At 43.1% G+C, this 14,547-nt stretch overlaps 1 protein-coding gene across 5 annotated transcripts in view; it reads right to left on the bottom strand.

The window, feature by feature from the left end:
- Positions 1 to 2,662: 2,662 nt before the first annotated feature.
- larp4b (La ribonucleoprotein 4B) overlaps positions 2,663 to 14,547 on the bottom strand; it is a 61,489-nt gene continuing 49,604 nt past the window's right edge. For 3 of the 5 annotated variants that reach the window (XM_061694853.1, XM_061694857.1, XM_061694854.1), the window contains 11 exons: positions 14,013 to 14,116; positions 13,529 to 13,639; positions 10,857 to 10,910; positions 10,486 to 10,695; positions 9,368 to 9,471; positions 9,002 to 9,268; positions 8,302 to 8,326; positions 8,002 to 8,184; positions 6,386 to 6,601; positions 5,306 to 5,417; positions 2,663 to 2,863 (listed from right to left, as the gene is read on the bottom strand). In XM_061694853.1, the coding sequence (XP_061550837.1) occupies positions 2,748 to 2,863; positions 5,306 to 5,417; positions 6,386 to 6,601; positions 8,002 to 8,184; positions 8,302 to 8,326; positions 9,002 to 9,268; positions 9,368 to 9,471; positions 10,486 to 10,695; positions 10,857 to 10,910; positions 13,529 to 13,639; positions 14,013 to 14,116 (1,502 nt within the window). In that variant the 3' untranslated portion in view covers positions 2,663 to 2,747. The remainder of the gene's footprint in view (positions 2,864 to 5,305; positions 5,418 to 6,385; positions 6,602 to 8,001; positions 8,185 to 8,301; positions 8,327 to 9,001; positions 9,269 to 9,367; positions 9,472 to 10,485; positions 10,696 to 10,856; positions 10,911 to 13,528; positions 13,640 to 14,012; positions 14,117 to 14,547) is intronic. The other 2 variants (XM_061694855.1, XM_061694856.1) reach the window with 2 other exon arrangements.

The following is a 14,547-nucleotide window of genomic DNA, read 5'->3' as shown; positions in this document are numbered from 1 at the left end:
AGTCCTGCCCACATTTTTCATAAAGCACAACTTAAATCGCACCCACGTCTTTCGTAACGCGTGCGCACAACTTGGTAAGTCACACCCGCATTCCGTAAATCGGGAGTGCGACTTAGTGACACCCGCAGCTTTTGTAAAGCACGGGCGCAACTTAGTATGTCGCACCCATGTCTTCCCTTTTTCCTTCTGCACCTTTTGTAAAGTACGAGCGCCCGCATCTTTCGCAAAATGTGAGCACAACTTGTTACTAAGTCACACCGATGTCTTATTTAGCTCACTAGTGTCTTTTTAAGTCACACCAGCATATTTTGTAAAGCGTGAGCAAAATTTAGTAAGTTGCGTAACACGAGCCTTTCGTAGCTCGAATGCAACTTTGGTATCATTCGAGACCGACTCAGAAATATAGATTTTCTTCGTATCCTCCAAGCACACCTTGGTAAGTCACACTGGCGGCTTTCATAATGCCAATAAAATTTAGTAAGTCACACCTTCTGCCGCATCCCGCGAATGCGGAAACGTGCTTTTCATCTCTCTCAAGCACAACTTTATAAACTGTACCTGCACCTTTCGTGTAGCACGAAACCAACTTTGTAAGTCGCAACCACGCCTTTCGTAACCGAAAACAACTTTGTAAATTACACACGTCTTCTATATCTCATGAGAGCAACTCGTTAGGTTGCAAAGGTGCCTTCTGTATATCGCAAGTGCAACTTAGTCTTACCTGCATCTTCCATATCTCGCTAATGCAAATTACTAAGTTTGCAAACGTGCCTTTCGTATTTCGCAAGCACGGCTTACCAAGTCACACTCGCGCCGACAAACGTAATTTGCTAATTTTTTTATTTCGTAAAGCCAAGAACAACTTACCAGTCGCACCTGCATCTTGTATCTCGCATATACAACTTACAAAGTCACAAACGCGCCTTTAGTATCTTGCAAGTGCAACTTAGTAAGTCACACTCGCACTTTTCACATGCATGCGAGACATACTCATTTACAGCCGCGCTTTTCATAAAGCCAAGAACAACTTAGTCAGTCGTAGCTGCCTTTTGTGTATCGCGAATGCAATTTAGTAAGCCGCACATGCGCCTTAAGCATCTGTAATGCGAGTTACATAAGGAACAGGTGCAACATTATTTGCACAAGCGAGATTTGTAAGTTGCGGAGTACGAAAAGCACACAAACGATGTACGTATCGCACAAAGGTTTCATATGCCACAGGGGCAAACTCGGCTGCGCTCGATGAGATACAAAAGACGGAGGTGAGATTTGGTAAATTGTGCGTGCGGAAAAAAAAAAAAAAAAAAAAGGATAAAAAAAAAAACAATGTCATGTCATCAGCTTGAGTATGATCTCACTTCTTCGTCTACTGTTATCCAAACGCTTGCCATCTTCCATCCTGGCGTGTCAATCAAAGAGCAGCAGTCAAACCCCCCCAAATGGCGCCTAGCACTCACTTCCTAGCCTCCCGAAACTAATCATTTTGAGTTCACGCTGACGAAACCGGCCGACGCTTTCCATGACACTGTCCTGTTTTGTGTTCCAGTTGAGCCCACGTCGAGCTAACCGCGCAAACCGGTGGAGATGCTGGAGCGCGCTGCTCCGAGCTAATTCCGCAGAACGAAGCGTCTGACAAAGAGTGAAAATGAGCGGTGAGCGTATCACTCTGTTCCACCTTGCATGCGGAGGCGTGAAGGCATATAAAAAGGAGATGCCCAAAAAACACCACCACTGCTTTTCTACTGCTCAGACAGTGTTTGCTTGTGCAGAGTTGCAAAATTCCAGGAATTTGTAAAGTTGCAATCTTTCCATGGGAATGAAAGAAAATAAATGGGAATGAACCTGGGAATTGACAACATTCGAGGTTGGCCTTTAATAGGGAACTTAAATATAGTTGGGGGAAATACTTAGACTTACCAGTCAGTGCCTCAATTTGCCAGTTTTCACTTACCTTAGTCATTTGGTTTTGTTGCGAGCCAAAATTCGAGTCATAAGCAAGCTTCAGATACGCACTTGAGTGAAGTGTGTGTGTGTGTGTGTGTGTGTGTGTGAGAGTGAGTGGGGGGTGAGCAAATCTAATTTATTTATATGTCTGATTACCGCAAAACTAAAAAAAATTGTTTATGCTTGTATGAGATACATTTCCATTAAATGACCCTCAATTCCCAGTAAATTCCCATAGAAAGTTTCCAATTGGGAATATTTCCAAAATTGCCATGGAAATTTAGCAGAAAATGTCCATGCCTTTGCAACTCTACTGTGCCAAAACAAACAAAAAAAAAAGACTACTAAAAGTGACCATTAAAAAAAGAAGAGGGCTGGGGGGAAATCAAATAAATAGACTAAGACAAATGAGACAGTGCTTTACATGCACAGTAAAGTGCTTTTTGTCTGCAAGCCCTGATCCAGAAAAGAAGGCGTCCTCTTTGCTCGTGTTGAACATGTGGAGAGAATAAGAATTGAGTAGCCCTGACGTGTTTTTTTTATCCATTTTGTTTTGTGTACGCATCAATGGAGTAGCGTGAAAAGGAAGGGCTGAAGGAGTGTGGCCCTACAGGGGGGACTTAGGCGGGGTGTGGTGGGAATCCTTCTTCCCCTGGTGTGGCGGCGGCGAGGCCCAGCGCCCAGCTAGCCTCCGGGGGTCCCGCGGGGGTCTTCCAGGGGCCAATTTGGTGGACGGGAGGCATGTCTCTCTGTTCTTGGTCGCCTCGCCGCCCGGGCCTGAGATGTCGAGGCACTTCCTCTCCTCACCTGCGGGGGCAGCACCTGCAGGCTTGGCTTCCTTGGGGGCGGGTGGGTGTGTCGGTGCGGGTGTCTCCTTTGCCCGCTGGCAAATCTCGGCGTAGGAAGGCTTCCTCTGCTCCTGAACGCACAAGACATTTTTTATTTCATTCACTAGAAGTGCTTACTTTGGAACTTTTGTGTGGACTGCAGGAGCTACAGTGGTGCCTTGAGGTAAGCGTGACCCGACTTTCAAGTTTGAGATACAAGCTGTCGTCAGTATGATTTTTTTGCTTTGACTTGTGAGCAGCAGTTTGGCAGACAGAATTATTGAACAATTGTTCAAAAAAGAGGCTTCGAGCTCACCACTCCCTGCTGACTTTAACTGTCAAAATAAACAAAGACTGAATTAAACTGTATTTGAAACAATCACTAGCCTCCACCAGCTTAATGCTAGCGCAATGTGAAATAACAGACACTAACGCAATGTGAAATAACAGACACAGGCTAACGAATAGCATCCATGTGGCAGTTTTATAACCCCTTAAGCACACAGATCAGCACAATGTCCATTGAATTGAAGCAAAAAGTGTGACAAAAAACTAATTCTTTATGTTCTCTTTAATGATGGTTGTACTGTATGTTTTTTGAAAGTACAATATTGTAGAGAGCCATCTTTCTCATGAAGAAAAAGATTACAAAAATGTGTGTTGTTTTTGGGAGGCTAGAACCGATTAAATTTCCCATTTCTGTAAATTTTTATGTGGAAAGCTGATTTGCGAAAAGAGTATTTTTAGTCACGAGCGTGGTCACAGAACAAATTCAACTCGTACCTCAAGACACGAGTGTAATGTCTAAAGTCGCATTTCCACCTAAAGGTCCGAAAAGGTTCTAATCAGATATGTTCAGCACTGCAGACGCCACCCCAAAAGTTTCTGGAGCTCTCAAAAATTCGACTTGCACATTTGCAGATATTTTGGGAGGAACCAAGGCTACGTTTTTTTGGTGTTTAAAAGTTTAATTTTTGTGCTCAAGCTGAAGCCATAGCTCATATACAGTCCCCTTCAAAATTATTGTAACGGCAAAACCAATTTGTATCTTTTTGTTGTATACTGAAGACAGTTGGGTTTCAGATCAAAAGGTGAAGATGAGATAAAAATTCAGAATTCCATCTTTTATTTCATGGAATTTACATCTTGGTGTTAAACAACTCAGGACAGTGCACCTTTTGTTTGAAGCCGTCCATTTTGTAAGTGAGCATAGGTATTGCAACGTGACTGATGGGTGCTTCTGGTTGCTCAGGTGTTGCCTTTTAGATTGATTACTTAAACATGAGATAGTGTTTGTTTTTGGCTTTCACCTGTGAAAACTGAATTTGCTGATAAGCAAACATGAAGACCAGAGAGCTGTCTATGGGAGAAAAGCAAACCATTTTGAAGCTGAGAGAAGAGGGAAAATCGATCAGAGCTATTGCACAAACACTGGGAATAGCCAATACAACAATTTGGAATGTCCTGAAAAAGAAAGATACTATTGGTTTACTGAGCAACAGACATCGAACAGGTCAGCCAAGGGTATCAACAGCAGTTGATGACAGAAACATTGTGAAAGCTGTGAAGAAACACCCAAAAACAACAGTCAGTGACATCACAAACAACCTCCACAGGGGTGAAGGTATCGCAATCCACTGTTCAAAGAAGACTTCGAGACAAGAAATATCAAGGCACTACCACAAGATGCAAACCACTCATCAGCAAAAAGAATAGGAAGGCCAGATTGGATTTTGGAGAGAAGTACAGAGATGAGCCACAAAAGTTTTAGAACAAAGTTTTATGGACTGTTGAGACCAATCGTAACCTCTACCAAAGTGATGGAAAGGCCAAAGTATGGTATGATGATGTAACTCATGATAGTAGCAGCAGAATTAATTCTGAAGTCTACAAAACCATTTTGTCTGACAATTTACAGAAAAATGCATCCTAACTAATCGGAAAAAGCTTCATCATGCAACAAGACAATAACCCAAAACACACTGCCAACACAACAAAGGTCTTCATCAGGGGGAAAAAGTGGAAGGTCTTAGACTGCGCAAGTCAATATCCGGACCTTAACCCAATAGAGCATGCATTTTACCTACTGAAGAGGAGACTGAATGGAGAAACCCCCAGAAACAAACAAGACATTAAAGACACTGCAGTCAAGGCCTGGAAAAGTACAGGGAGGCGGGGCTGCACAGTGAGTGACTGGTTAGCACATCTGCCTCACAGTTCTAAGGACCCAGGTTCAAATCCGGCCTCGCCTGTGTGGAAGTTGCATGTTTTCCCCGTGCCTGCGTAGGTTTTCTCCAGGTACTCCGGTTTTCTCCCACATCCCAAAAACATGCATGGTAGGTTAATTGGAGACACTAACTTGCCCACAGGTGTGAATGTGAATGGTTATTTGTGTATATGTGCCCTGCGATTGGCTGGCGACCAGTTCCGGGAAAGATGATTGGAGATACGAGTGTTTTGAGTTAAGAGCATGGACACAGAACAAATTAAACTCATATCGCAAGGTACCACTGTACTCTGAAGTGTGCACTGACCGTTGCAGCGCCGTTGACTTGCACTGACTTGCTGGCGGTAGACAGAGTACCGGGAACTCGCTCCACAGACAGCTGCACCTCCTTGGGCTTCACCTCGACAACCCGCGCTTCCCTGAAATGAAACATCAGGAAATTAGCTTACACATGTGGGAGGAATGACGTCCGTCACAAGAAGCACGTATCCCTCTCAATGTCACATCGCTGACAAATGACCAGTGGTGGGTAGTAACACGCTACAAGGAGATTTTTAGGATAGATCATGCTTGTCAAAGTAGTTGTTATGCAAGCGCTTACGGACAATTCACTGCTTACAACTCTGTGGGAAATGTTTGAGGATGGCCCCTTCCTGCTCCAACATGACTGTGCCCCAATGCACAAAGCAAGGATCCATAAAGACATGGATGACTTGAGTCTGGTGTGAATTAACTTGACTGGCGTGCACAGAGTCCTGACCACGACCTGATAGAACACCTATGGGATGACTTACAGTGCAGACTGAGAGCCGGGCCTTCTTGCCCAACATCACTGTGTGACCTCACAAACGCGCTTCTGGATGAATGGTCAAAAATTCTCTACACACACTCCTGAACCTTGTGGAAAGCCTTTTCCGAAGTGTTAAGCTGTTATAGCTGTAAAGGGTGGACCGATGTAATATGAAAACCAATTGATTAAGAAGGGGATGTCACTTCAGAGCATATGTGAGTCATGGCAGGTGAGCGAATACGTTTGGCAATATAGTTTATATCCTATAGATGTTTTATACAGCCCCCAGGTGGTCAAGGCCTGCACACCAGAAGGAGCAGCAAAATGTCAATTGAAGTGAAGCAAAAACTGTTCTTTACATTCTACTGTAATTATGTCACTACCTCTATTTTTAATGAAGTACAATATTCCATCCATCCCTTCATTTTCCATATCGCTTATCCTCACTTGGATCGCAGGTGTGTTAAAGAGTGCTATTCATTTCAATTGGGAAAAAGGATTTACGATAAGAGTGCGTTACGAGCGTGCTCATAGAACAATTTAAGCATATCCCAAAGCACCACAGTAACTTGGAACAAGGTAAGGTGTGGTTCTTACGCTGCTGGAATGGAGGGAGGCAGTGGTGGGCACACGGTGGGGATCCAGGTGGAGGCCGCAGCGGGGGTGGGCGTAGTGGGCGAAGATATGAGGCTCATGGGTAATTTGAGAGGACGACGAGGAGGAGGAGGAAGAGGAGGAAGTGGGAGTCCGAAGATGCTCTTTGGGGCCAATCGAGGAGGGGGCTCCTCCAGGACTGGAGTCGACGCTCACATTCTGTGCAATACATTCACATACTATTGTTATACAGATCTTAGGCTGCAACAATCACGATAAAAAAAGCCCACAAATTCCTGGAGGGACTGGTTATTAGAGCTTGGACTCACCGTCTAAATTTCCAATCGCTTTTCCCATGGACAGTAATGAATGAATAGCGAATCACAATCGAATCATCAAGGCTTCTTTACACTCGCGCGGGCTGCGACCGCGCTGACGTCACTGCGACTGTCCCGCGCGTAGTTTGCCTTTATAGTCGGGGCTGTCCCGCGCGTAGTTTGCCTCCAAGTCGGGGGTGTCGCTATAGCTGGTATTGGCTAGGACACCACAGGATGGAGTTTCCTCTACATTTTTTTGGCCATTTTCGGTAGCCGTTTTTACTTTCCTTTCAGTAACAAGGAACAAAGCAACAACTATGGTGACTGTGGAACAGTGTTTCCTAGAACAAATGGACCTAGATGACCAGATGATACGGTTAATTATGCTGCAAAATCGATCAAGAAGGCGGTGGCGTAGATTGTATCTCGAACCAAGGGGCACGCTGAGTACGTCATCACAGCATGTGACTAAAATGGACCAATCACAAGAGATTATCTCCGCAGCAACATATTTTGTCGTGTGCGCGTCAAGGTACGCAGAGGGGCCGCGCAGGCCAATTCGTCGGCCGCGTGATGCAATGCGGGTGTTCTCGGCCGCGCGAGCGGGGGAGTATAAAGAGGCCTTTACTCCTTGAAAAGCCCAATTGATTATTTGAAAACTGTCTAAAGCCCCCTGGTTAAGTCCTGGTGGACGTTTTTTGGGGGGCACAGATTTTGTCACAACCAGAAAGCTAGCGCGTTTTAACAACCGCTTAAGCTGTTGGCAAAACGCTAGTTTTTAGTTAAAAAGGGCTTAGTTTAACCAGGAGCCCTCATCGCATCATGGCCATGGTGTGTTTTAAGCCGGTCTCGGTGGCTTAAAATGCGTAACATCCATTTTGGCTGGCAACATATGCTTCGACTAAGCCAGCTAAGTCATCTGCCACGGTCGCAGTCTGTCATGAACATTCGTGTAGCTCCTTCTCATTGCACGCTTTGTTCCGCGGAGATCATCATCTCAGGGGCTCCGTGAGCCATATATCAGCTAGTGGCTACCGTACTACTGCGCATGAGCAAAAAGTAAAAACGGCAGCGGAAGCAAACAAAGGAAGTTACGCGGCTTCACAGCATTGCAGCTCTTGTCAAAATAAAATACATACTTTGATTTGTTTTCATTCGAATGCGAAAATAATGACACGAGATTCGTTTTGTTTTCAAGCGAATTCGCAAGTGATCAGAACTGGTGACTCATTCTTTCATAGCACGACTGCTTAGAAATCATATTTGCATAAGAAAAGTCAGTGTAGGTTGAGTGAGGCGTACTCTGTCCTTCATGGGCGACGGGGCGATGACGACACTGCTGGCCAGCCGGGTGTCAAACGTGTCCTCTGTCTTGAGATGTCCGGCAGCACCGGGCAAAGGAGGGAAGCTGGACAGGCCCAACTCGAAGCTCGGAGATGGAGGTTTGGGTGGAGGTGGCGGCGGAGGCGATTGAGGTGTCACTCGCTTATCACACACACAAGTCACTTGATGTTGAACACCATCAACTCAAATATAAAACATGGCTCTCAAAAAAAACAACAACAAAAAAAAAAATACAAAAAAAAAGTGAAAAGGACTTACTGTAAACTTTTCATCCCTCTTTTTCCTAGAAGAAATATTTTTCATTTCAGAACAAGAACACTTGGATTTTTATAAGTTTCAAATGGCCTACAGCAGTACTTTAAAGTAGTATGGTGGCTCCCTGTTGTAGCGCATCAGAGAATCACTGCCTAAGTATGGTTCAGGTATATTTAACTTTATATGTTTGCATTCAATTGTTAGGAACAGTTTGTTTTCAAATATCTGGCTACAATTTTTTACTTTTTTGCGTTATACATTTTAATTGAATCAATATTTAAACACATTTTAAAAAAATTCCCATATTTAATCACTGTGTTACTGTTCAAACTGTGCATACTGTTACATTTACAATTATGGATGGGAATTGATAATTTAGCGATTCAGATTCCTTTATTGATACTGTTTTGTTACAGCTCCTGCCAACTTCTTATTAGAACAAATAGGGTTAAGTTCAGTAACAGATTCAGATTTTCAGATACTCATATACTGACAGTATTATAACCATGAACAAATATATTGCAGTTTCACAGTATTACGGTATTGCAGTTACAGCTCTAAAATATAAAATTATTTTGAAAAGTATCTGTAAATATATTTTTTTCCACTGAATGTGCTCCAGAGTAACAGGAGAAGAAAATAAATGAATTTTTCTGATTAAAATCAAAATGTAGTAGCCTACAAAAGTAAATGAGTGTTGTACCTTCCTCTGCCCATTCCCAGGGAAGAGTAGTCTGTGGCAGTGAAGTCGGACACTCGGCCCGTGCCCGCCGTCTCCCGGCGGGGAAAGGCGGCGGTGGCAGAGGGTAACCTGGTTCTGGGCTGGCTAACAGGGAAGCGCGTGGGTGGGCTGCAGCGGACGCCGTTCAGTCTGTCACTGGGGAAGCTGGGGAAGAGACCGGGGCTGTCCAGGAGCCCCGTGCGGTCCGCGGCCGGGAGGGTCGCCCTCAGGTGCGGCTTGCTGTGACTCCTGCAGGGAACAAACAGTTGAGGTTTCTTTCTTCCAAATCACTTTTCTGTCTGTTTTATGGTGAGTTATTGGGTAATGTCAAAGTAGTTAAGCACCAACCTGGTCCTGGGTGAGTGGTGTCTCACAGTGAGGGGAGTAGTCGCTGGTTTAAAACTGGCCGATGTAAATCCATTGAGGAACTGGTTGTTGTGAAATGGAGCAACCTGATGAAACGAAGATCATCTTCAGTAACTAACACACACGCAGCAACACGAACACACTTCGTACACATGGACACTAATGTGCGCGCACGCACAACTTGAACTCTCAGAGATGCGCAATCTCCAACATGCATACGCAATCTCTTTCAGACGCATTCACCGTACACATGTACACTTAATGTACGTACACACACACACACACACACACACTCTCTCTCTCTCTCTCGCACACCAGAACGCACTAACACAAACACATACATTCTTACACACAAACTCACTCTTGCAGTCACACAGACACACACTCGCACACATCCACACACCATCTCTAGCACGTGCACAATCTGTACTACGCACACAGCCGTAGACACTTAACACGCACACACACAAATACACTAACTTGCACGCACGCACACATGCACAAACTTACACGCACACATTCTTAAACGACACGCAAAATTAACGCACACACTAACATGTTTAACTCAAATGCACACAATAAGATTGAATGTGACTGAACTCGACACCAACGAACAAATTACAAGCGCCGTCTCAGTGCACACTTGCTGCAACAGAAAAATTGCATTACCTGGTGTTCTGAACAGAAAATAACATTGGCCCATGGGTCGCCAAATGACACTGGAGCAGCGTTGCAAAATTGTTACCAAGCAAGAAGTTTTTTTTTTCTGTACTTGACGGCAATTCTGCGGCAGTTTGAGTAGCGCCTGATGGCCGTCACAATGCTCTAACGCATAGTACAATTGACACTACGCATGGCAAGTTTCTTGAAACAGGTTCTGTTCTTGACAAAGCACACAAAGACCGAACTCAGCGTCGACAAAAGTTCGCTTCAGCGGCTGCTTGGAAGAGTGATATAGCTTTACCAATACAGACTTGATCAAAGGCTTCAAGGGGAAGATTAGATGCTCTTAATGCAAACACAGCTTTACAAATCTAAGACATTTGCATCATTATCTTGTTGAAATCAAACGTCGTCTTCCCACTGCAGCGGGTTCTCACCAGCGTGGGGTCTATGAAGCTGTGTGTGGCCGACCAGGCCTGGGGCGTAATGAGGCTGTACAGGGGGAACTGCTGCTGTGGGCTGTACACAGGCGGGATGTAGTAGGACGTGGTATAGCGCTGCTGAGCGTACGGATTCACCTCCACTGGCCGGTAACCGTTCTTTGGCATGAAAGTGTTCAGAGCGATTGCCTTCGCCTTTATTCTTGCCTGCGCGACAGCAAATACACCATCACAAACTAGCACCAATTTTATATACAGATATAAGTGTACATTTGTTTAAATTTACATTTATAAATGATTTTTTTTAGGAATCTTGATTTTTAGAATAGAATAGAATATACAGTTAATCTATCTTTAACATAACTTACCTTGATAGGCTTCCCTTGAAAGGTTTTCACCTCTTCACGGAGGTACTGATATGCCTTAAATAAGAGGAATGGTTTTGTCATTTTAACTTCACAGTACAGTGGTATCTTGAAATACCAGATGAATTCATTCCGTGACTCTTTGTGTCGTAACTCAAAACATCTTAAATCCAGACATGCAAACACCAAAGGCATGAAAAAAAAAGGAATATAAAAGGAATATATATTTAATTGAATACACTACAAAGACAAGCTATTTCATGTTCAAACTGATTAACTTTATAGTTTTACCAAATAATCATTAACATAGAATTTTATGGCTGTAACACATTCCAAAAAGCTGGGACAGGTGGCAAAAAAAACTGAGAAAGTTGAGGAATGCTCATCAAACACGTGATTGGGACATCCCACAGGTGAACAGGCTAATTTGGAACAGGGTGGTGCCATGATTGGGTATAAAAGGAGCTTCCCTGAATTTCTCATTCATTCACAAGCAAAGATGGGGCGAGGTTCACCTCTTTGTGAACAAGTGTGTGAGAAAATAGTCGAACAGTTTAAGGACAATCTTCCTCAACGTACAATTGCAAGGAATTTAGGGATTTCATCATCTACGGTCCATATCATCATCAAAAGGTTCAGAGAATCTGGAGAAATCACTGCATGTAAGCGGCAAGGCCAAAAAACAACATTGAATGCCCGTGACCTTCGATCCCTCAGGCGGTGCTACATCAAAAACCGACATCAATGTGTAAAGGATATCACCACATGGGCTCAGGAACACTTCAGAAAACCAATGTTAGTAAATACAGTTCGGCGCTACATCTGTAAGTGCAATTTTACTCGACTACGCAAAGCAAAAGCCATTTATCAACAACACCCAGAAATGCCGCCGGCTTCTCTGGGCCTGAGCGCATCTAAGATGGACTGATGAAAAGTGGAAAAGTGTTCTGTGGTCCACATTTCAAATTGTTTTTGGAAATTGTGGCCGTCGTGTCCTCCGGGCCAAAGAGGAAAAGAACCATCCGGACTGTTATGGACGCAAAGTTCAAAAGCCAATATCTGTGATGGCATGGGTAACTTACACATCTGTGAAGGCACCATTAACGCTGAAAGGTACATACAGGTTTTGGAGAACCATATGCTGCTAGCCAAGTAACGTCTTTTTCATGGACGCATGCACGTGTTACAACAACGTGGCTTTGTAGTAAAAGAGTGCGGGTACTCGACTGGCCTGCCTGCAGTCCAGACCTGTCTCCCATTGAAAATGCGTGGCGCATTATGAAGCGTAAAATACGACAACAGAGACCCTGCACTGTTGAACCGTTGACACTGTACATCAAGCAAGAATGGGAAAGAATTCCACCTACAAAACTTCAACAATTAGTGTCCTCAGTTCCCAAACGTTTATTGAATGTTGTTAAAAGAAAGGGTGATGTAACACAGTGGTAAGCATGAGCCTGTCCCAGGTTTTTTGGAACGTGTTGCACCCATAAAATTCTAAGTTAATGATTATTTGCTAAATATATTATACAATATATATATATATATATATATATATTATACAATATATATATATATATATATATATATATATATATATATATATATATATATATATATATTATTATTGTATAATATATAAAAGGTTGCTCAAAGTACCAGTACCATACCATGATTGGGTATAAAAGGTTGCTCAAAGTACCAGTACCTGAGTTTTGGCGTTTGTCTGTCTATGGCTTAATTAATATTTTGGCAATTCTGTTTTCAATCCTGGTAACTAAAAAAAAAAAAGAAAAAAAAAGGCAATTCTATTAAAGCACATTAATCAGATCTCAAACATAAAAAATTTAAACGCAGCACTCTATTTAGCAAACAAACTTTGCTGAAAAATTGAATTGGATAGTTTATGTATTGACAATAGTTTTGGTTTCTATTTTGTGCAATGTACTTCTTGTAGGTCTTCTCTTGCATGCTATTTAGATAACACTTATATTTCCGATAGCCACAATTGCCGCTGAAACGAAACAAATTTCCCAATTCTGGGACTAATAAAGGCTATCTTATATTACATTTATTAATTATAACATTATACTTTTAACCTCCTCACGTTCTGAAGTGACGTGCTAATTAATTTCAGGTTCAGACGCAGTGTCCTGTGTGGACGTGTATTATTTTATATTTATATCGTTAAACGTATTAATTAGCCTGTTATTTTGTTGTTCAAAGTTAGTTACTCTGCTAAAACACGCTTCCAGCCAGATCTATGTGACAAGTGTACTCTATCACGAAATATCCTCCAATATCTGGAGCAATCAGTGTTACGGGCATAACGAGTCAACATTCAGTGATTTCCGCAACAAAATATGGACATTCCATAACATTTGGCAGCTCTGGTTTAAAAACATTTCCCAACGTACAATTGTAAGGAATTTAGGGATTTCATCATCTACGGTCCATAATATCGTACAAAAAGTCAGAGAATCTGAGTAGGTCAGCGGCAAGACAGGTAAGTGGCCGAAAACCAACATTGAATGCTCGTGACCTTCCAGCCCTCAGGCGGCACTGCATTAAAAAACAACCACTGAATTAAAAACATCATTGTCTAAAGGATATTGCCATGTGGGCTCAGGAACAGTTCAGAAAACCATCGTCAGTAAACACAAACATTGTTCTACCTGTTGTGCATCTGCTTCTGACTCAAAGGTGATGAACCAGTTGTCGTTGTAGGCAAATTCACAGTTGATAAACTTAGGTAGGCTGTCTCCTCTAAAAAGAGCCTCCACCTCCTGTGGAATACAACAAAAAGACATCTTTTGGTCTCATTGTTTTGCTTACATTTGCAACAAAAATGTCCTAGAAGCAGGACATCCATCAATTAACTTGCACACGCAACATTTACAAGGTACTCTCACTGTCATATAAAAACATAAAGCACAACAAAAAGTTTTATTTGATATGAACGTTTCACTGACACTATTTTGAGACACTGATGACACTATAAAGAAGCAAAACGTGTCTGTTGAGAGGCGGGATGATCAGGGATATAAAACTTGTTGTGCACATGTTAACAATATCCTGAGGTAGTACTGACAAGCATCCTTATTGGTTGATAACCAGGAACTTAAAATGTCTGTAAAAACACCATGCAGGTCGACTCACGTCAATGGGTGTGCTCTCGGGGACCTCTCTGAGGATCACGATGCAGCGGTTCTGATTGGGTCGCACCTTCTCCCCTTTCTCATCTACCTGGACCAAAGGCAGAGCTGGAGGAAGAAGGAAGAAACAAGTCATATGAGATAAAATTGAAGCAGGTGTGTGCGTGTACGTGTGCGCATGTGTGACTGAGGTAGGGCTGGGTCATCTGGCAAAAGAATTGTAAATCTTTTCATATCATCCGATCTCGATTTTTAATCACAATTTACGAGTGAATGTTAGCACCCACATGCACAAACATACATGCACAAATCGTGTGTCCTGGAGCCAGTAAAGGTTTCTTTTTACTCGCACGGGCGGTGACCGTGCTGACGTCACTGCAGCTATCCCACACACAGTTTGACTTTGTACTCGAGTGCAACCCATCCACGCTGTTTTGAAAATGTACTGCGGTTCACCTCAAAGTCGGGGTTTCGCTACGGCTGGTATTGGCTAGGACACCACAGAGTGGAGTTTCCTCTGCATTTTATGGCCATTTCCG

The sequence above is a fragment of the Phycodurus eques genome, chromosome 13 (assembly GCF_024500275.1).
Source record: "Phycodurus eques isolate BA_2022a chromosome 13, UOR_Pequ_1.1, whole genome shotgun sequence".
Lineage (NCBI taxonomy): Eukaryota > Metazoa > Chordata > Actinopteri > Syngnathiformes > Syngnathidae > Phycodurus > Phycodurus eques.
This window is presented reverse-complemented; position numbering and strand designations above follow the sequence as displayed.